The sequence below is a fragment of the Anser cygnoides genome, chromosome 7, assembly GCF_040182565.1.
Source record: "Anser cygnoides isolate HZ-2024a breed goose chromosome 7, Taihu_goose_T2T_genome, whole genome shotgun sequence".
Taxonomy (NCBI): domain Eukaryota; kingdom Metazoa; phylum Chordata; class Aves; order Anseriformes; family Anatidae; genus Anser; species Anser cygnoides.
In genome coordinates, this window is record NC_089879.1 from 19,182,108 (window position 1) to 19,204,836 (window position 22,729).

The 22,729-nt window shown below is 44.2% G+C and overlaps 1 protein-coding gene across 10 annotated transcripts in view; it reads left to right on the plus strand.

Moving 5' to 3' along the window:
* Positions 1–22,729, plus strand: part of ARHGAP22 (Rho GTPase activating protein 22) — a 151,310-nt gene that overhangs the window by 67,986 nt on the left and 60,595 nt on the right. The window contains exon 1 of one of the 10 annotated variants that reach the window (XM_067000975.1): positions 18,476–18,710. The exons of the other annotated variants lie outside the window; for them this stretch is intronic. Coding sequence (XP_066857076.1) covers positions 18,659–18,710 — 52 coding nt within the window. The 5' untranslated portion in view covers positions 18,476–18,658. Of the gene's footprint in view, positions 1–18,475; positions 18,711–22,729 lie in introns of those variants that run through there. 10 annotated transcript variants of the gene reach the window in all.

The window sequence follows — 22,729 nt, forward strand, 5'->3', positions numbered from 1 at the left end:
TGGAGCCCAGGGAAGAAATATTGTCAATGGTTAGAACTCAGCGTTGTTTATATTTGGTTGGGGCTGGCACTCTATTACTAAACCCATTTAACTAAATGGATATTGATTTCAGTTAATTCACTATCCAAGCAAGTCATGCTGATATACGTTTAATGTACTCTGACCGTAGTTTTGCTGACGGGTTACATCTATTTAACTGCATTGGTTTTCATGCCAATTTAGTTAAATCTCTGTAGAAGTGAATATTGACAAGCTCTAAGTGTTTTGTAATGGGATTTTGCATTGTAAGCTCTTTCCCCTATCAGTTCTGGTTTTACCCCATGTTCAGCTTTTCAGCTGGCTTTCAGAGGTAGCATTTTCTGGGTTCCTTTTTTTTTTTTTTTTAAACTCACCACACGACTGATTGAATGTTAACCCTGTAAGAATTAGCACTTCCAAGTCAAAAAATAGCTAGCCTAAAGCTTGTTTTACTTCTCCTTGCTGCAGAGGTGCTGTTATGATAGATGTCTCATGGAGTCATTTCATCTCACAGTATTTGTTTTTCTTTTTCTCCTTTGGTACATAAGTTTAACAGACAACTTCCAACCTGCTTGTATAGCGATTAACTCACAGAGTCCAAAAAAGGCATTTGCAGAAGTTAATTGCACATGCTTCTCTGCTTATCTGAGGTAGGTGGAATATAAAGCAGCAAGTAAACCTGCTGGGAATCTGTATGTTTGTGTGGCAGGGCTTCACGCTGTGGGTAGGGGATAGTGTATGATGCAGAGAAGGGAGCCATATGAGTTCCTGCTCCTGGCTCTACCAATGCCTATTGTGTGACTGTGAACACACTGCTCCCTTTGTCTTCGTGCAGTTCCCTGCCTGCCTGTTCTCTTTGTTGTGATGATAAGCTCTGCAGGGCATGGACCATCTCTTCTTGTGGTCTAATAATGCCACGCACATCCTCATTAGCTACCACTCCCTCTTTAGACTATTTTTAGTTGTTGTTTGTCTCAACCAGTTGTTACCTCTATCTAGTAGACAGTAGAGACTGCCAGCTGCGTGTTTAGACAGCTCTTAGCCCTTGGTGAACACCTTTAGTCACTACTGTGACTATATTCCCACTACGGCTCTGTATTTTAGAGTGATACAGCACAGTGGCGTTGTGTTATGGCTGAAACTTTAGCTGTGGCATCAGTGCCAGCTCTTTCAGTGATGTTATTAGCCATTCCTTGGTGCATCTTGGCATTGAGTTCATAAACTAAATGGAGAGAAGCAAAGTTCGAGGCATAATCTGAAGGGTAAATTGCATAGTGGCAGCGGCATGTAAACGAGCAAGTTAAATTCAGTTACTTCCTCAACACTGAGAAAAAAATCTCTTTAGTCAAAGTAAAAATCTTTGCAGTTTAGACAGGCGTATTCATTTAGGGCATTTCATCCTGTATTTACAGCTTCTTAAAACTGTCAGGACAGCCTGAGGTTTCAAAAAGATTAATCCAGGGATGCCAGGCATACACCATGCAGGCCGGAACATTCCCCTACCACCGTATTTGTTGGTGGTTCTTCAGATGTGGGCAGGAAGTGGGTCGAGGTCTAGATGAATTACTCTGGTAGTCCTGTCCCTGCTGTGCTCCTACCCAGAGGCACTACAGATTTTTCCCAGTATGTTGTTTTTTTTTTTTTAAAAGGAAGTCTTCCAGGTGTGTGAAATTCTCTAACATGCATTCCTATGCATGCAATGAGGGCACATCTAGTGATGTGTTGGAATGTGCATGGAATAATGGAGTATCTGCATCTGAATCTGTATGTCCAAATCCCATTGCAAGATGTCACCTGTCACCACTGAGTGACACAAACATGGCATGGGATAGAGGTTTGCCTCTAACTACCTGATGAAAGTTTGAGGGGGGGGTACAATGCTTAAGGGCTTCTGGAAGAGGCGATTTGTCCCATCCCAAGTGAGTGGTTGAGCACCACCGAGTTGCTTTCTGTTTTGGTTTTAAATCGGGCAGGAGGTCTGAGAGCCACTACAGACTGTGAAGCTCAGGTAGTTCCCATGCTAAAAACTGGGCAGGTGGGAGACCACTGGGAGTGCTGGCTGCTTTCCTTGTCTCTCCAAGAGCAGCTCACATGTGCTCAGCAACTCTACTGCCCCAAAGTGAAGTCGTCAATGGAGTTAGTTTTGTGAGGTAAGGGGCATGTGAGTAAGGAAAATGGCGATGAGGTGCAGCTTGTGCTTTATAAACTGAAATCTGTAACAGACTATTCATTTGCCTGAATTATGGTCCTCAGCTCCAAATAGACTTGCCACTCTTTTTCATTTGGAAACAGCTGCCTGTTTTCACGTTAGCTTATGGAAAAATCCAGTATTTGCCTAATTAGAAATAATCCCGATGTGTTCAGATAGCTGTGCCCATTCAAAGGGCAGCCCGGCAGCCAAGGCAATAGCAAGGGATTGTGCCAAAGCCTATGAGGAATTCCAGCTGTGAGCAGATGTGAGAGAGCAGTCCCTGAGTGCCCAAGCACTGCTTCCTCCTAGCTATCATTTCTTTCACAGCTGTGGGAATGCATAAAAATTATGTACAGCTAGGGAGGAGGGGAAAAAAAGATCACTGACTTTCAAACCTTTGGCCGAAAGCCAGATACATTGCTGTGGGCAGAGGTTCAGAATTGCAACTGCAGCCATGAGAGAAATTCAGAAATGACTGGGGTTTATTTTTAAAGTGTATTTAATTCCAAGTTTCTTTCTCAGAATATTAAGCCCTTGTTGGCATGCCAAGGCCCAGCCTGCCCTTTCTCACTCTCCTGGCCCTGACCCGGTCTGTCTCATTCATTCCCCTCAGCTGTTATTAATAGAGATCACTTCGTTTATTTTTCATTCTCTTTCAGCTATTCCCACTCTATTTCCAGTGCTTGAGGATCATGAGACAGCTGAGATGGAAGCAAGGAAGCTGGGGTGGATAGAGGGGTTAGGTTGCTGACTCCAGGAGATAGCTCCCTGCCAGGTTTTAATCCCAATGCAGCCCCACATCATTGAGAAGCTTTTAGGGACTTGCTTGCAACAAGAGTGTTTTCAGAGCTGGTTAGTGAATGAGATGACTCAAGCTGGTTGTGTTTTTTTTGGGTCTCAATTTGAAGTGCTCTGCCCATGTAATTGCTGTCCTTTTCAGTGCAGGTATCCCTTTGAGCATGAGAGTTGGGAGCAGGGCAAGCCAAGTGCCATTGCTAAGATTTCTTGCTGTGCACCCATGTCTTCACATGTCTTTTTGTCATCAAAAAGAATATCTGTCATTAGAGTTGGATGCGCACCTTTTTGGTAAATAAAAAGCTAAAGTTATGGGAAGGAATTGTGAAGGCTGAAATTACTCAGTGGATTGCTGCAAGTTAGGAAAATTTTTGTTAAAAGATCAGGGGAGACAATTTCATTTTAGAATGTTTTCTGTATCTCTTGGAGTGGGCAGAAATTATATGGGTGGTTTATTTTTTTTCACCTGTAAAGGACAAATTTCAGACTAAGGCAAAGGGATTTTTGCTGATTCAAAGTGGTTTTGGGGATTGGAGGGGATTGTTCTGAGGAAAAATTTGAAACTATCTCTTGATATGCCGTGGATCTGTTTCTGTGACCCTGCATGCCTGCAAATCCTTGACAATTGCTGGCTACAGTAAACAGGTGAATGACATCGATGGATGTGGTTGCCTACATCATTCAGAGGCTGTTCCTGTTATGCTTTGTCTACTGCTGGCGAACCGGTATAGATGACGACAAAAGACGAACTCAAGAAGGGTGGAGGGGCCTGAAGCCTGTGGATCTGTTGTGCACCCTCCGTAGTGTGCTGTGTGTTCATGCTTTCTGCTGAGGGTTGTCCTGACACCCCGAATTGCCAGCTCCTAAAGCTGACCATGCAATTTAGCAGAGGCAACCTTGTTGCTTCTTGGCTATCCACAATTCCTGTGCTTGGCTGCTGACATTATAAAGCAGATTTTCTTTGCCAATTCAGGCAAAGAAAAGCCACACCTATGGGAACGGAAAGTTTTGTTAGGCTTGCCAGCTACCCTGAAAGTATCAGAGTACGAAAGAGACATTAGGATGAAAGAATCTATTTACTTCTCAACAAATATTAGCATTCATCCACATATATTTTAAATAGCTTTTGAGAAGATCCAGGGACTTCCTGCTATTTGTAACTTCAGGAGGAATTCAGTTTTAGAGCTATTTGGGCAGAAATGTGAACTGCCTCATTAGTTTCTGCAATGGTGATGGCCTGTGGGCATGACAAGGCAGAGCTGTTGTCCATCCAGACAGCAGGCAGAGCATGCTTAGCACTGGCCTCTCAACAGATAAGTTGTGTCTCTTGGAAGGAGCGCTCCTTCAATGGAGTACAGCGATCAACACGGCTCTTAAAACTGAGATGTATTTCCTTATAGAGTTAAAAATTGACAAATGTATCTAATATAAACACATAAGGGAGAGGGATGAGAGGAATTGACTATAAGGGATTTTCACTGAGATTAGACATAATGGCTGCCAAGAGAGTTTGGGACAAATGCTATGAAATAAAGTTTTGAGGTACAAAGAAGGAAAAAATCCTTATCCAGTGAAGCCATAGGCATCAGTAGTGATTTATGCTGAGTTCTTTACTGTACAATGATACTGTGAAAGCAGCATCTACTCAGAAGCAATGAGGTACGTAGATGGAGTAAGGCTGCTAGAACAGGAGGCTGGAGTAGACATAGGCTTAAGCCAGCAGGAAGAAGGTGAGTCAGTCTCTTTAACAGTGACCCAAGAGAGAATCTTGCTTTTCCTAAGACAAACAGATTTGTTTATTGAGCCACGTTAATTTGCTAATATTGTAGGAATTGAGCCTTAGAGGTTCCTTTTCTGTCATAAACATGCAAGTGGTGTGTACATGTTGTAATGAACTGTTTTAATAAAGTTGATTAGGAAGTATCTGTGCCTCTCTGCTAATAACACCAATCCAACTGGAGAGGCTATAGAGGCAAGAAACTGTTGTTGTGGCTTCCAGCAAGGGCTCCCTGCAGGCAGAGAGAAGATGGGAGGTAGGGGAGGCATCTGAAAGTAGGAAGGGAGTCAAGAGTTGGGGAAAAGATGGATTCCACGTTGAATCATTATCGGTCTGTTCTGTTGGTTTCCTGCGGTGCTGCATTTTGTGTAAGCCCAGAATGCAACCCCAGTAGCTCATGATGGGAGAAATCTTGCAGGAACTAAAGATAGCCTTACCCAACTGCTTTACGTTAGCCTGCGTATGTGCTGTATAATAACAGAACAGCCAGTAATGCTTTCACGGTAAAATTGCTTTTTCGTAGGTGATATTCAAAAGATTATGTGGAGCTTGGTATAGGAAATCTGTCAAAATGAAAACAAGTATGGAAACAGGTTTTTTCATAAGGGACCAAGCTCTATTGATTCTCTTATGAAGAAAAAATTAGATTCACTTAGCCAATTACCAGAACATTTATAGCATCTAAGCTAGAAGGCTCTAAGCTTGAAGATGAGATGTTACATTTTTCCGTATGTAACAAAGATTCAGTCTCCACTTTCACCACAGAAGGGGTCTCGCAGTCACCTGTAGAGCTGTGACCAGTGTCACCACTCAAATGATCTGTGCTCCTCTGTTATGAAAGCAAGCCCGCCAACAAGCCAGGCTCCTGCATGACTCTTCTTTAAGCTTCACATCTGCTGAGCAGGGTGGTTACTGCTAGCTTCAGTGCTTCAGTCCTTTTTTTTTTTTTTTTTTTTTCCTTCTTGCAAAACACCAAGAAAACCACTACCAAAATATTGGGAAAAGCTCTGAGCCCTAGGGGAAGGTTCCAGTAGCTGGGCAAGGTGCTATTCCTAAAAAGTAACCATCAGAATGCTGTAAGAGCCTGCCTTCTTTTCCTTAAATGCTTTTTTTTTTTTTTTTTGAAATCCTTGTTGGAAATAAGGAAACAGGGCTGAGGCAATGAGGTTGAGTGGTGGGGCATTGAATCACTGTCTGTATGGTGGTTGTGTGTTGAGTTTGGGGATGGGATTAAGGCTGGGGGGTGCTGTGTCCATGTTCTGCCCAGCATGTCACAGCCTCTCCTTTTGCTGGCAGCTCTGTCTCTAGCCTATACCCCTGCAGTGGGGGGATCTTGGATCTCCAGTCCTAGTCAGCTGATAATTCTGTTGAAAACAAACTTCAACAGACATCTGATTTTCACAGAAATCAAGCTTCTTGCAATTTAACAAAATCAGTTGATTCAGGCACAAACAGCAAGGAAAGAGTCCCGGCCGTAAGTCTGGGAAGGCGTTGAGCTGGGCCTACAGCGCGTAGCTGGTAGCTGTGACAGCACGCAGGTTCACAGAGCAATGTAACGTGTTGGGAGGGGGTTGATGCTGTGAGGTCTACTATTTTGCAGCCTAAATAGTACTTTCTTTACTGCTTTTATCACATACAAATTCCTTCCTAATTAGCCATTCTCTGTCATCTCTTATTGTTGCCAGGATTCATTTTTCCATAACGTATGCATTGTTTTCACATAATACGTTGTTTTTAATGGGCCGTGCATATCTCCTGTGGCTATTTCTGTCTTTGTAACCAATCTAGCATTCTTTGTTCTACTTCTGTCACTGCAGCTTGCAGCACTGTGACTATCTTCACATGCTCTTAATACTTTTCTACTTACCAATCTTTATAGAGATATTATTATCTCTATTTATAGAGATTGATATTTATCTCTATTTATAGAGATATTATTGCTGTAGCAAGGTAGGGGTTGGTCTATTCTCCCATGTGCCTGGTGACAGGACGAGGGGGAATGGGCTAAAGTTGCACCAGGGGAGGCTTAGGTTGGATATTAAGAACTTCTTTACTGAAAGGGTTGTTAGGCATTGGAATGGGCTGCCCAGGGGAGGTGGTTGAGTCACCATCCCTGGAGGTCTTTAAGAGACGTTTAGATGTTGAGCTTCGTGATATGGTTTAGTGGAGGACTTGTTAGTGTTAGGTCAGAGGTTGGACTGGGTGATCTTGGAGGTCTCTTCCAATCTAGATGATTCTGTGATTCTGATTATCTGAACACTAAATAAAACATTACAAGGTGTATTCTCGAGGGAGAGAGAAATGATGGATGCTTCTAAATGGAGTAGACCTTAACGCAAACAAAAACGTAGATAGGACACCAGAAGCACAGCTGTGACTAGAACCTCTTACTGCATGTATTGTGAAGAGAGACTTAATGTTTCAAGAATTTAATATGATTTTAGAGCTGCTGGTATCAGTTGTAGCCATATGATACAAGCACTGTTCTGATATAAATTCATTTTGATGGTTCAAACTTATCAAAAAAACCTACCACCAAAACACCTCTTTCTCTCCCCCCCCCCACCCCCCAAATATTTTAAACCAGCAAGCCTTATTTTAACACTGATATGGCCTGCTTATATCATTCCAATTTTATGTTGGATTGGGCATCTTGTTTCTTGCAGCTGGCATAAAGCTGATGTAAACTCTACTCTGCTCTTGCTAATTTGACAGAAATGTGATTGTGTCCATGCCTGATCTAGCTCAGTCATGCCTTGTTAAGTGATTCTGTAGCTCACAGAGCCAGCATTAATTGATGTGGAACCTCTGCCATGTTAAGCAAGACAGAAATAGGAAGTTGTCATCTTCTCCATTTCGCGTGTGGGGAGCTACAGCAAGGGAATGAAGCCGTGTTCCAGCTGAGTGCAGAACTGGCCGGCCCTTCAGCCCCTCCTGCTCTGCTGCTGGCTCCACGCAGCGCTGCTCTAGTGCAGTATGCTGGGAGTGCACCTTCTCAAGGAGCCCTTCTGGTAGTTTAGAGTCCTGTGACAGTTTGTTTTCCAGACAATGTGAGTTACTGCTATGAGGAATTTAGGAGCTGTGGGATATGGTACTCGAGTGAGCTCCAAGCATGTTGTCCCAGCTGCATTTTTTTCCCTCTGCTTATTTTCCAGTCTCCTTGTAGCAAGCCAGTCTGTTTTGTCTGGAGTGCTTTGCCCTTTGTAAGCCAACACTGCCTCTGAAATGTTTCCCGTCTCCTGTTGAGTAGTGATTAGTCCTCTTCCTACTATTTATATTTCTGCTTGGATGAAGGGTCTGTCTCAGGCCAGTAATGACATGGATTATTCCTCTTTCCTTTTGTGCCTCCTTGTAAAAATACAGATGATGATGATGTTAAGCTTTATAATTAGCTGGAGATTTTGCACTTAATGGGAATGTGAGCTTGATCCCGGTGTTCAGAGGAACTGCCAACTTAAGATTCTCCTTTATGGCAGGGTTAGTGCAGGGCCTAGAACAGTTTAGTGTCCATACAGCAAACGCAGTGTTATGTGCGCGGATCATCACAGCAAAATGGGGGAGCCCAGTTATCGTGCTAGCCTTGTGCTAGGTCAGGCAGGCCCAACCAGCAGCCTCAGCTGGGTTTAGTGGGGCCCTGGAGTGGGCCAAACACCAGGCAGATCTCCCAGCCTTCCCAGACTGGGAATAAGCCATGGGCCTTGAGAAGTCACTTGTGGGAATAGCTGTAGAGAAAAATGCTGAGGAAAAAGCTGGTGCTTTAGAAGACAGAAGGAAAGACCTGAGAGCTGATTGAGAGGAGCAGCAGGTGAGAAGGCTCGATTTCTTGCTCACATTGCCATCTCTAAAGGATGGGTTGCAGAGGTGGTCTGCCCTCTCCACCTCTCCTGCCTGGCAGACCCAGCCAGGCTCTCCGCACTTGACTCCTTCCCACCGGGGCAGAACAATTTGGGCAGCCATCAGGACTGTGCACACGGGTAGGTTTCTGGCAAAGTTATGGGCAACTGAAGAGTCTTACAATGGCTAATGCAGGGCAGCCACAAGGAAGCAATGTTTCCAGCACAGCAATAACTCTAAATGCTGCATTTAAGCAACACGGTTGGAGACAGAAAAGTTGGGCAATGTCAGCTTTAACCCCAGCCCTCATTCTCAGTGTGTTACCTGGTTGCTTAAGCTTGATGTTCTGATCCGGAGCAATCGTTCCCCACTGCTTTCATGTCAGTGCTGTGGACAGTTTCAGAAACAGCAGCTGTCTGAGCACTGGCTTCCATAAGGGCTCCATGACCACATGAAGTGGATTGGCGATGCACCACGGTGTGTGTGTTTTGGACTGTCAGCTGCTTTGCACCATCAAAATAGGAAGTCTGAAGCATTCTCATGTAGTGTACTACTCATTGTCATTCTAGCTAGCATATCAAAAAAGATCTAAGGAGACAAGAAGACTTAGAAAGGGTTCTCACACTTTGGCTGCAGCAGCATGTTCAGAGCTCCTAAAAATAGCCAGCTATGGCTCAGAGCTGTGAGTGGCAGGACTGAAGATGCAGACATCCTAGCGCTGCACTCTGAAACCTTGCTGTATACTTATGCTGGAGGAAGGGGAAAGAAATGGCAATGCAAAGAATCTAAATGAAGAGGGTAGAAAAACATTGTTTTTGGCAGCTGTAGGGAGTGGTTGTCCCTGCTCTGAGATTGACATTTATTGTGCTGTCATTGGTGGTTTGGGGTGACAAGGTGGCTAAGCATGATACCTGGATGTTTCTTGCTTATCACTTGCATACAAAGCATCTTAATATGATAGATGAGGATATTTGCATTACCATTGGTGGGTTTCAGAGTTAACATCTCAGTTTCTGGCTTCTCAAACGGTTCTGAGTGCATTGGCTCCAGGTATATGGGTATGGTTTTCTGCCATGCAATGGGGGAGAGAGCTTGGAGGAATTGAATGCAATTTAAAGCAAAATGATCGTGAATTCACATGTAGTAAATCAAGCTTTTCATTTATCATATTCAACATGAAAAGTGAAAAGACTTTCACTGCCTAGGGATGAATGAATAAAGCAAAGTAAAGCAGACTTGGACTTGTCACACCTATGGACCTGTCTACACTAGAGGACTGACCAAGATGCTGACAGTCCTTATCAGTGAGGCTAGCAGTGTGGAAGGTTCAGCTGGTAGGTGTTGATGGATCAAAGCAGTTCAAAGCACAGAGGCTGCAAATGTCTCCTGTTCTCCATCTCGTACTCCACTGGGAAAGGAGCTGTCAGAGCACCTTTAGCACTGTCAGCTGCAGGGTCTTTCCTGAACAGAGCGAAACTCTTAGGGCTTGATCCAGAGACCATTGAGAAAAAGCAAAATTCTTTTCTTTTTTTTTGACTTCCCTACTTTTTTTTTTTCTAGGAAAATAATAATCTTTGGGGAGGAAGTTTGGGAAAAGATATTGGTTTAGGCTTCCTAGGGAAAATTAGAGAAGTTCATGTTATTTTTCAGCAACACAACAACAAAAAAATCATTCTGGGTCATCCCAAGACAGTTTGCTGAATTGTAAACCAAATGTTTTTCATTTAGCTTTATACTTATTGCTTTTGTTTAAGCTTTTATTTTGCTGTATACTAGCTTTTAGATGAGAAATATATATCAGCAAAAAAGAGTTCAAATTCATGCAAAATGTAATATTTTAGTGTTGTTTTTTTTGTCAAACCCATCTGCACTGAAATAAAGGAACAATTCCAACCTCCTTGAAATACCCTCACCCCCCAGTAACAAAGCTTTCATTTCTTCTGCTCTGTTGTGGAGGTGCTTCTACAGGAAGCAGTCCCGTTAAATTACTCTGCTTGAACCAGTCTGAAGCTCACTGTTACATTACGATACTCCGTACTGGTCAAGGGTGAAAACAGAGGTGGTCTCTGATCAATGCAGCTGTCTTACAGAAACTGCCTGCTGTTAGGTATCAGTTATCTGGTGTCATGGGAGGTTTTTGCTTAGTGTGAACTATGGGATAAGTTGTGGTGGTAGGTCTGCAGCTTTGTTAATCTAAGCTGTAGGCATACTAGAGTGCTTCTTCAGTCCGTGCTGCCATCCCTCCATCGTTCCTGGGAATGCTCCTGGTGGAAATGGAGCCCTGGAGCTCAGCTCATGGGCCTAATGCCCTCAGCTGTGGTTATGCACAGGAAAGAAATGGGGCCAGATCCTTAGCTGAGGATAAATTAGGCTTTTCTGACCTCATTAGAGCTGATTGACTTCTACTTGCTGAGAATCTGGCCCAGTATCATGGCTGTATTTATTTCCCCTGCTGCACCTTGAAATAAAGGCAGCTTTTGTTTGACTAAAGCAGCCTGTTTTATAGCTGGGACAATTACTATTGTCATTGTGTGCTCCGAAGAGAGGGAGTTGTCCTGCTCTCAGCTCTGGTGGAGAGAAAGGGAAAACAAAGCTAACTGTTGGGTCGCTGCTCTGAGGAAGAATCATCTGAACAGAAGGGGTCCTGACCTAGGCTCAGCACTGGAGGGATGCAGGTCACAGGAGAGCAGTGGTGTAGCCTTTAAAGAAGGCATATCCTTGGGTTAGGCTGGGAGCCTGCACTGTTGGTTTCCTCGTGCTTTTACATGAAAGAGAGAAGTTCAGTCTCAGTCTCCTGCCCGGTGGAGGGATGGGAAAATACAAACACTGAAGGTATTGTTGGTACCTTGATGCTTCAGTCTGGCTGTAGCCTAGATTTCAGCTTTGAAGACATTGAATTGTCAAGAAAAACACAAAGTACTTGAATGAGCTTAACAAGATGATCACGACTCTGTTTACCAGGGTGGCTCGCTTAGAGCAGTGCTTACAACACCCGGGGAAACAGGAAGAAATTGTAATTAAAGGCAGCTTTGAAATTCAGTATGTGGTTGATTTGCATTTTACTATTTATTCCTGTCTTTTCCCTTGCTCCTATAAAAGCCCGGGGTGGTTTGCATGGTGAGGCTGGCATCACTGTGTTGCATTATGTATGCTTGAGGGACTGTGGAGTGGCAATTGTGCAATGGGGATGAAAATCACAGCTCACTTCAGGGAGAGGAGTAAAAAAAAAAAAAAGCTTTTCTCTTAACTGCTGCCTGGGGCTTTCATCCTCTTGATTGCACACATGGGGCGAGGTTCTGACTCCCGGTTACCAGCAGTGCTGGAGGATGCAGTGAGACTGCACGGCACTGGAGGGTTATTCGCAGGGGTTTGTGGCTGTGGAGCAGCAGGATGAAGCTATCCCCACAGAACCTGTGCTGCTAGCTTATGTTGCACGTGCGGTCTTTTGTTCAGCTCCCATATCCCTGTCCTTTTTGTTTTCATTATCCTGTTTGGGGCTGAGAGTAGAGATGGCTGTGCTAAACACAGGAGGACTAGGAGCAGGATTGCACCTATTTCCTGTGCTGAAGACGTAAGCAAAGGCTTATTCCCTGCTCTCTTAATGCTTGCAGTTTTGCAGTGATTATCCAATCCTCTTTTACTTAGTGTGTCACTAAAACTATGCTATGTACTCAGTTCCACCAGTAAAAGTACACTACTGGATCAGTTCCATTTTGAGCCATTCTTTGCTAATGCCATAGATATATTTATGTCCTCATTTGGTTTTAGGCACCTACATAATCTCATGTATTCCACTTCCAAAGTGTACTAAGCGAAGTGTAACAAGTCTGGGGGGGTTTTCCATGGGCCTGCACTGCGACCCAGGTGCAAAGTCTCCTTTCCCTGTGGGAGCAGTGGCTCTGTGGCCCCTCAAGTCCATGTTAAAGCAGCAGCAGACTTTTAAGAGAAAGTCAAAATGTCCCTGGTGTTCAGAGCATGTCCCCATGGAAGAGTGTGTCTTTCTGCAGGATATTCAAGGTCATCTCAAATTGCCCTCTTATCTATATGCAAAGTTTTTATTGCAAATGCATGGCACTTCTCCCCACTGTGCTGACCTGCAGTCAGTTGTGGGATCCACACGAAGTGATGTAAGGACCTTTGCTGTAAGGACACAGCGTAAACTATAGAGCTGCTAGTCTGTCCGTGTCCCCCCCGAGCATATTTTTCTCAAATTCCATAGGAGCAATCGTGTAGGGATACAGGTTACCGCACTTCAGAGGAAAATGGGACTTGCCCTCAAAACTCCTAGCAGCAGGTGGAGAATGACGTAGCTGAAGGATGTACATTGCTGTACATCTCAGCTGTGGCTGAGACATGGGCTGGACTGATGCAGGTGGAGATCCTGAGGAGGGAGAGCAAGGATTCTTGAGCATATTTACAAGGGAGCCTGAAGCAAAATCTTGAGTCTGGACTGTTCAGAAAATCTGGATCTGCCTACTTTGAGCTTTGGCTTTGCAAAGGTCATAAAGACAGGCTGCTTGCTCAGGTGGAGGAAATACTTAAGCCTGAATTCACATGCTGTGTCTTATTGTGTGTGTGCTTTCCTTAAAAACCCTATTTCTGAATACCATGACTATGTCAAACTTGTAGCTTTCATTAATAAAAAGAAAGGTATTTTTTATTTTTTTAACAGCTTGTGGCTTTAAAATAAAGCTACTGAAAAATAATACTGAAAAATACTTTAAAATAAAGCTACTGAGTAGGATCTGTAAAGGCTTAGAAACTAGAAGATAAATAGTAATGAGAAAGTCCTGTTGGTTGGAAGCCAGTCTCATGATTTTGGTCAGCTGACCTGAGATTTGTGAATGCCTGGGGTGGCAGTGATTCAGAAACCAGATCTGTGCAGGGTGGTTGACAAACAAAAGTCACTGTTATTTTAGAGACATGTCATTTAAAAATGAATTAAGATAAAGAATGCCTTCTGGAAACTTTCAGTGGACTTCACACTCTATCGTAATCTTCTGTACCAAGTGACCTTTCAACGCATCACTGTCTTCAGCTTAACAAGCCCTGGTCAGCAGAATGGAGAACTACATAGATGTCCTAGTGAAACAGGGTCTGTTGCTTCTCCCCCTCACCCCTTAAACTAGAAGAGGAAGGTAGGCCAAATTCTGTGGTCTTTATGCAGGGAAATTCCCATCAACTTCAGGGGGAGACTTGGCTCAGTGAGAGGTACAGAAGCCAGCCAAAAGTTTGCATTAATTTTTATTTCTCTTTAGGAAGTTACTATCACATGTTTACAGACTATAGCCACAGGGCTTTACAAAGGTGAGCAATAGAGTAGTGATATGCCTGTAACTCAGTGGACTTTTGGCAAATTCCTGTAAATTGCAGCCTTCATGGTTTGTGAATCCCTACTTCACTGAAACATGTGACTTTAGGAATACAGCCAGAGCTGCTTGAATGTACCCATAGTGCAGGCATAAACTGTGCGGCCTTTAAAACCCGTTCTCGGTGTGGGACAGATAAGCATGAAGAGTCTTGGTGTTCTGCAAATGAATCGGTTAGCTCATCAGTGAGTGCCTTGATTTAATGAAGCCATAGTATGTTAATGTTAACACTTCAAAAAAAAAGCTGTAAAGTTACAGCCACGCTAACTAGCTACAAGCATTTAAAAGCCCAGGCATGAGCTCCTTCTTGGCTATCCTGGCCATAATTAATGATGACAACTCTGTTGGAAAAATAATTATTTTGCTTGCTTTTAAAGACAATTACTTGCTCAAGGCAAGTGAGGGGGTGGGATTTATGTGGCTGTAATGAGCATATGGAGATGGCATCTTCCCAGAAGAATATTGTAGCCACAGGATCTTTTTAATTGACCTGAGATTCCTTTGTTCTGTAGATAGAATTTATGTATGTGGTCACAGACTAAAATGACCCTACTTGTTTCAGGGCAGACTGTTTTTAACTGCTGAAAGGAGAAAAGGCAGCTTTTATCCGCCTGATCAGCAACAGACAGGAATTTCTCCCAGATCACTTTGTGGCTGGGGAGGCAAGGAGAAATCTTTTTGAATGGGCACCCTGAGTCCGTGCTCTTGCCATCTGATAAAGCAGAAACCTGTGGTATGGCGGCAGGCTGGGCTGAGCCATGCTGCAGTCATCTGGTCTTCTTCCTGTGCTAGGGCTCACACAGCATGGCAGCTTTTGCCCAGCGTGTGGCCAGGCTGTCCTCTGACCCCAAGCTGGGTCCCCTTCCAGCCCCACACTGGTTTTGGAGAGCGGGGAGGGAGTCCCTGCTCCTCCATCGCGCTGGGGGCTGGAGGGCACCTGCTGCACCCTCAGCACCTCCTTCCCCACCAGGCACTGCCATTCCTCTCCTTCAAGGGCAGTGGGAGCCGTGTGCTCTTACCACATAAGCTGTAGCATGTGTTTTAGCAGGAAGGTAGAGTCCTGCTGCCTTCTTCTCTTTGGGTTTTGTGCTAACTTTGCCCAGGTGGGAAATATCAGCAGAAAGTCCCCCAAGGCTGTAACTCAGAGGAAAATTCCAACACGTGGCCATGACTAACTGCTTTAATAGAAAGCAGCAGTTTTCATGTTTGTTGCCTGTCACTCCACCGTTCCTGTAAGGTGGTGAAATCCTCTTGGGCCACAGGAGAGGGATAGGGAACGTGAAAACATACACGCTGATCGCTTCTGCGCGTTCAGAAAAATCTCCCTCCATCGTACTCCCTTTTTTTACCTTGTGGTCATTGTGCAGAAGTCATGATCCCTTTCTCCAGTTCCCATTTGTAAGATGGGGAAGATGATGCTGGCTTTCTTAGTAAAGCATTTTGAAATCTGATACTGAAATTTGTTACAGAAAACGCGGTGTTAAGAGTCTTAGGTGCTTTTGTCTGCTGTGGGCAGCCTGCTGCTAACAGCAGAGATCGCGTGTTGCATGTGCTCTGCGGTCGGTCTCTGTGCTTTTGGAGTGCTGGTATACAACAAAAATATTTAGATTTCATGCAGTCCTGGTTATATATAGTCCTTTCTAAAAGTGTTACTATAGGAAGCAGACTGAAAGCTGGGTGAATGATACATTTAAGGATTTGGATCCAATTCAGTCTGTTCTTGGTATCTGGAGATTTTTGTCAGGGTACAATTTGTTATGATCTCTTTCAGAGAGCTGATTAAGGAAAGCTGTGCCTGAGCAACAGAGTAATGCCAGGGGGGAGACTAAACAGTTCCCCTGTCTTGAAGAAGCAAGGTCTTGGGGCCCCCCAAAGGAGATTGTGGCAGCAGGAGGTGGGGAGAGGAAGAGAGTCTGTGTTTTGGTGCCCTGGATTAGAGAGAAATGTCTGTGTAAGCCCGGGGTTCTCTCTGGAAATGGCGAGTCTAGCAGGAGGGCAACCTCTGCTTTTAGCTCCAAGGACAGAGCTGGAAATGAGGCATAATGTGTAGGGTACTGGAGCTGAAAGCAGTAGGGTTTTGTGCGAGGTCATAAAAGGGCCAGTTTTATAGGCAGCTGGGAGGGATTACTGCATTAGGCTAAATTTGCCCTGTGTTAAACTGGCAGAGAAGGGAATTCCCTTGGGGTGCTGTGGTTTTACTGGGTATTTTTTTTTATTTTAAATTTACTGTGAGGAAAAAGGCCCACTTGCTTCAGCAGAAACTCCAGCCTGTCATTGTCAGGGGAGCATGTTGTCTGGCAAAGAGGAAGCTGAAGGAGAAAGGGGACATTCCAAGGGCTCTTTGGGCTTGATCTTCTTTCCCACATACCACACAGTGACAGTGGGAGGAAGTAGCATGAGGTTCAGGGATGAGTTCTGTGAGGAAACTGCTGAGTTTCTCCTTCAAAATAACCAGATTCTAGCATAAATCTTTTGGTTTGGGTCTTCTGAAGGAATGAAGAGTGGCAGAAAGCCCCGCCACCCTCCAGACTTCAGATTCTGCGGAAAGATTTGAATGGCTGTAATTGCGTTAGTAAGGGAGAAAGTTGTGTCAGATCCTCTTCTTTGGTGACATGAGAATAGGATCAGGCATCGTTTCCAGATTAAATACAGTGTAGACAGACTTTGACCGATTCCTTCCCTACTTGCACATTGTAGTGTCCTTCAGTCTTTGAAGGAGAGATGTTCCGGTTAAATGCTGTCTGATCACGGATGGAGCAGGCAGAATCACAGTGGTTATGGCTGGAGGGACCTCTAGAAGTCCTCTGCCCCAACCCCCAGCTCAAGCAGGAGGCCCACGTATATTAACGCATGCAAGATTATTCCAGCTTCTGGAGCAGAAGGTATTGAGCTGCCTCCAAGGGCAGGACAGTAACTAGCTTGCCCCCGCCAAAATCCATTCCAGGATCATCCCCAAGTCCAACCCCCAGCCTGCAGCAGTAGGTGACATGTGGCAGTTTACCTGGCAGTGATGTGACAAGAGAATTTGGCTTGGTATGGTGGTACAGATGCAGTAACAATGGCATGTATTGAGCATTACAGGATATATGAATGCTAAACTGTGGTGAAGTTTTTCATATTTCTACCTGAATGGATTTTCCTCAAGTAAGGAGGAAACTTGGATTTCCTAAATAAAATATTTGTATGCTGACAATAAGTGATTCAAAAAAAAAAAAAAAAAGCCCTGCTATTAGCTCTATGCATGGTGCAGTGCACCCCTAGCTTGTATACTTTTCATTATAGAGTTATTTGTTCTTGTAAGAGTAGTACTGGTTTCGTTCAGATCATTTGCTTTGCTAGTCTAGAAAGCTGACTTCAAATCCAGTCATGCAAGAGGTTATAAACATTCTCCCTGGCAGCCAACTGGTTTACTTGCATCTCTGTGCAGTGGTGACTTGGCAGTACCCCAAAGACTGGAAGCAGTAAAAGCCAAGAGCTGAAACACCCATGGAAATACAGATCGCTTGCTTTTGCACATTTTCCATGACAAGTCCGTGGGTTTTTAAGAGCAAGTGCCACTTTCTGTTCACTACACACAACAAGACCTGAGGAACAGAGAAATGAGTGTGCCCAAGATTACATGGCCCAATTCGTGGAATTGTCCTTCATATTCCAAGGAGTGAGGGTGGAAGGGGCGCCTGGGCAGGCGATACATTGCAGTCAAGTGAAGCAGAGGCAGATAACCGGGAGGAGCACTGACATGGGTAAATGTCATTGCCATTAAATGTCCTATGCTAACTTTATGCAGTTAGAAAGGAATATGAAGTCAGCACCAAACTGCTTTATGCTCTCCAGAGAGGTAGCAGAAGCAAGAAGAATAAGACAGAATTTCCAGATCAATCAGATCATCATCCTGGCTGGAAAAAAAGCAAGAGAGATTTTGGTGGTCTTTGGTCCTCAAAGCAGTATGGCAGCGTGAGGGAAAATAACCAGCTGTAATCACGGAGTGCGAAGCAGTGGGGTTATGCACTTGTTCTTCTCCTAGTACCCGCTTCCAAAGAACCTCAAAGATTTTTACACATGCAAATATGGCAGCGTTTTCACCCCATTTGAAAGACAGGGAAACTGAGGCATAGGAGTATTGGGGTAACTAACTGGAATTGAAACCCATGATAATTTCTTTAACTGCTTAGCAAGGCTTCCTTTCTTCAGAAGGGCATAGGAATAAGATGCAGGGATAGCCCGGTAAAGTGACGTGGAAAATGTATCACTGTAAACCTCTCTCTAGACAAGAACTGGTTAATAAAATCTTTTTTTGTGTTATCCAAACCTGATGGTGTTTTTTTCCTTCTCAACGTATTGTTGGTTGCTGTAGCAGCTGAGTAATGCAGAAGTTCTGCCTGAAAAAATGCTTCCTCCTTATATGATACTGTACATATTGTCATGGAAATTGTCCTCATTTCCCCCGAGCACACTTTAAATAACTCGAACAGCAGTGCTAATGAGCAGAAAGATATCTGCAATCCCCACCGTGCAACTTGACATACTTTATCCCACTCTGAATTCCCCTTGCACATCATTGAGCATTTTAAAGATCTGGTATAATAATTTGCTTTCTCTCTTTGGTCCAGTCATTCTGCTCTTAGCACTTGGTAATAAAAGGTCAGCTTTGGCTGAAACCTTAGTGTTGCAGCCATGCCGTTTTTTACTGCCAAATATCTTAAGAAAAACAAGTGTCTCCGAAAGGGTAAGTCATGATATTTTTGGTGTGTTTAGTGTTGTCTGTTTTGCTTTAAATCTCAGTAAAGGATTTATTTTGAATTAACAAGCAGTGGGAATGGGTCTATTCATAGTGCCGGTCGGTTAGCACAGGGGTTTTGTTATGCTGTGCACATTTTTGGTTCAAGATACAGTGTATGTTATTATCTTGCATTTTACATTCACTAAAGCCGACTAAGCGAGAGAATGTTTAACCCTTTAAACATGGAGCATATGTTTTGCACGGGGATGGAATCCCTAATGCAGAACAAAACAGAAGCTGAATGTCTCTGTGTATTTGTTTTTCCTGATAAGTTAGGTAGGCAGCTGGGTAATGCTCCAGTATTTTGTTGCTGTTGACAAAAAGATTTTTTTCATCTGTGCTGAAATAATAAGTTAAATAACACCAAGTGAAGGAAATGCTTGTTTCCTCCTAGCATCTTTTCTATGCAGGGTGACCTGAGTGCATGATTCCACAAAGATTTTTAGCTCACTGTTGTGATGTTTGCTTATTGAATGGCTATGTGGGCTTTTCCAGGAAATGGGATTTTTCTGCCTCCAGGTAGATACAAAACTGAGAGCAGTTTGCTTCTAGCACTATAAAAATTAACAATGTGATAAACTCCTAATAGAGAAATACATTCCTTGTATTCTTCTCGTTCTGTTTCATGTGTCTTTAGTGTGAAATTTATCTAGCCAGCAGTCCCGATAGGGGTTCTGCATAAAGGAAAGCAGCAGTGATTGCTTGTAGCTGGGACGTGGAGCAATTGAGGAGATCTGACTTGCTTACCTGGCTAAGCATTTATTGCATGCATTTTCCTAATCCCTTCTTTGAATAGGAATCATTTCTAAGGCATAGCTAGAAGCTGGAATTGTAGGTTTTCATTGCAGGTTTAAAGTTGAAGAAAAGGTTTTGCGGAAATCAAATTTGTTTTCTTTAACCTACCTTTGTTTTTCCTGATGGGTTCCTATTTAAAAGCAAGAAACAACAGTGGTGATGTGAGAAGTGAGTTAAGCTGACTCGTAGTCGCTAGCACCAATTTCTAGTATTTTATTGAGCAAAATGTGTGCAGGTGTACACATTTACGCAATCATTCATGAATTTCTAAGGATGTAATTATACCAACAAAGTATTTATTAGAAGGATGAGAAAAAAAAAATTGAATTCATTTGCTTTTAAGTTGTTTTTTTTGTTTGTTTGCTTGTTTTTGTATGTGCATACATGCATACGCCAGTTTAGAAGGAGGTGTTGGACAATTTTTGCTCCCCCTTTTTGCTTTCCCACTGAGGATGGGTGGCTGACGGGTGCTGCTTTCCCTTACCTCATGTGTCACGGCAGCAATACCTCTCGAGACAGACACTTATGAACGGTGCCTGCCTTACCTGTGTGTGCAGGAAAGGGCTGGTTGTACAGCCAGGAAAAGTAACACTGTTTTGGCAGGTGCAACCTGAAGATAAAATTACCCAGCCCTGATGTCTCTTAGGCAGCAGGGTGTGTGCATCCTATTTGCTCAGAGATGTTCCCTGCCCCACTGTGGTAAGGAGCTGCGATGTATTAGATACAACTGGGTGTGGAAGCTTGGGGCTCAGCGTTAGGCATCCAGCGTGAGTCAGTGCGGCTCTCCAAAGGCTACAGGGCGAAGCTGGGGAACAGTCACTCGCTGCTCAATCGTTCACCTAGCGAGCTGCTGCTTGCTGCTGCTCTGCTGTCATTCTGCATCCTTGGGGGCAGGCGCCTTGCTGGTGTGTTTGAGGCTAAGCCTCAAGAAGCAGCATGGGGGGGAGCACGAGCTGTGGCTGTGGGACTCGCCTTAGTGCTGCTGCATCTGCTGGGGGCCGTTGCTAGTGCTGCGGTGTGGTGGCTGTGACTTGTCTAGCCCTAGAACTCAGCCTGGGGAGAAAGACTTGTGTGCATAGGAAGAAAGTGAGGAGCAGCTTGGTACCCAGCCTGTGCAAGGAACAGGGGGCTAAGAAGTAATCATTTTTTAAATGGAATCAATACGGGTATAATTTGAGTCTTGGAAAGGTTGCTGAGGCAGGCTTAGCCAAAAACAGCAAGCAACTAGTCATAATTTTAGGGAGTCACTACCAACATGAAAATCTTCAGCTAACTGAGCACCCCAAATAGATTTTCTCTAAAAGTATCTTTCTGGATCAAAGAGGGTAGGGTGTGTTACTTCTCTGAGCCTGCTTCAGTCAAATCCTTTTGATGTGTGAAATCCACCTATCTGTCAGAATACCTCTTGGTCCAGGCATGCTGACAGGCTGGGGACCCTGCTCCCTTCTGATCCCCTTTCTGTTCTGTGTTAACCTTTCTCCACTTGCTTCCAGGACAGCCTGGGAAGGGAAGTGCCAAAACATTAAGGCAGAGCCTATGTGTCTGGGTAGGGAGTGCTGAGGTAGCTGGGTGTCTCCGTGAGCTGTTTAACATCTGTCTGTCACTAGTGTTGCTTTGAACAGGCTGGACTCCTGCCAGTTTTTGAACCACTTTCCATCCAGTTACTCGAGGCAATCCCTCCTAGCTCCCTTCCAGAAGGCACTTCATTCGTAGAGGTTTTTACCGTGATCTAAGTAAGGAGATTTCCATTCTTCCCAGTAAGTAAATGCGGTTGTTAAAAGGCATTAAATGATTACAGAGTGCCCTAGGCATAGTATCAAAAGTGTGGTTGCATAAAAGCTGTAGTAGCCACAGGCTCCAATGGGTCTGTCCTTGCTTGCTGTTCCCAATGCCTGGGAACAGAGGAGCAAACCAGCAAGAGCAGAGATGTCTGTGCATGATCTTTCCCATACGTTCAAACGGCCTAGGGACAGGAGCTGAGTTATGAACAAGTTTGTGGCCAGAAATGTTGGGTCACATGGGAAAGAAAAGTCCCAAATTAACACTCCTGATTCAGCCTTAATGAGGGAACTTTCCCAGGTCAATACAGTAAGTGGCCAGCAGAGCTGAGAACTAGGATGTGATTTTCCAACATCTTATTGCCTGAAATCCCGGGCAGCGCAGGGTTTTTCTCTTAGCTTTCTGGACAATATTAGTTTCAAGTTTCTCCTTAAGTGACTTCTGGTCTCGCTGTGCTCCATTTTGTCTCTTCACTAGTACACTGGGCCAGGCTAGGATGCTTTTTGGATTAATTTTCTGCGCTGTTTAGTTTTTTTGTTTGTTTTGTTTTGGTGGAGGGATTGAGAGAGCCTTGGCACACCCCTGAAATAATACAGGTAAGACAGAGCACAATGTTCTCTCATGTTTTGCTTTGCAATAAATCTGTGGAGATTTCCAACAGGTCTCAGCTGGTGATGTATCCTTAGCCTACTCTGATTCTCTGGTAAAACCTACAGCAATGACAGGTTCTGGGAAGACACAAGTAGCAGCTCACTTATTTCCCCTCTCTCGGGTTTTAAGCAACATCAAACTCCTAAAAGTTGTGTCCCCCCACCCACATTAAACAAGGCATCAAAACTGTGAAAAACATTTATCACGTTCAGCAGCCTGTTGTTAAAAACAGCTGTTCTCTCATAAGCTCTCCTACAATGAAATTTGTCTTCTGTTGACCATTCATTGAGCTCTGGCTCAACACTACTCAAAACTGGGCTGTAAAATATCAGTCAGAACTTCCTCTGATCTGGCAAGTCACTGTTGGTTTTCACCTGCCCCTTGATTTCTAGCGGAGGAAAAAAAAAAAAAAACACAACCCAAAACACCAAAGAACTTAATAATGCGTGTTTATTGCCAAATGGTCCTCGCTTTGCCACAGCTGTAGATTTACAGGACTTCAAAGCTGGATGATTAAGGCACAGTTTTAGTTTGTAGCCAGGGAAGCCAAACAGCCTCAGCTTCAAAGGAAGGGGGTGTTCTGTAATGTTGTGGGCTCGCTCTGCGCTCAGCAGCCGGGGAGATGCCCCCTGCAGCAGAGCAGTGGTGTGGCTTCTGCTGCTCCTGGGGGGGAGGCTGGCTGCTGCCTGAGCAGAGCAGCGTGCGCCCAGCAGCCTTGGGGCTGCTGGTTGGGTCCTTTT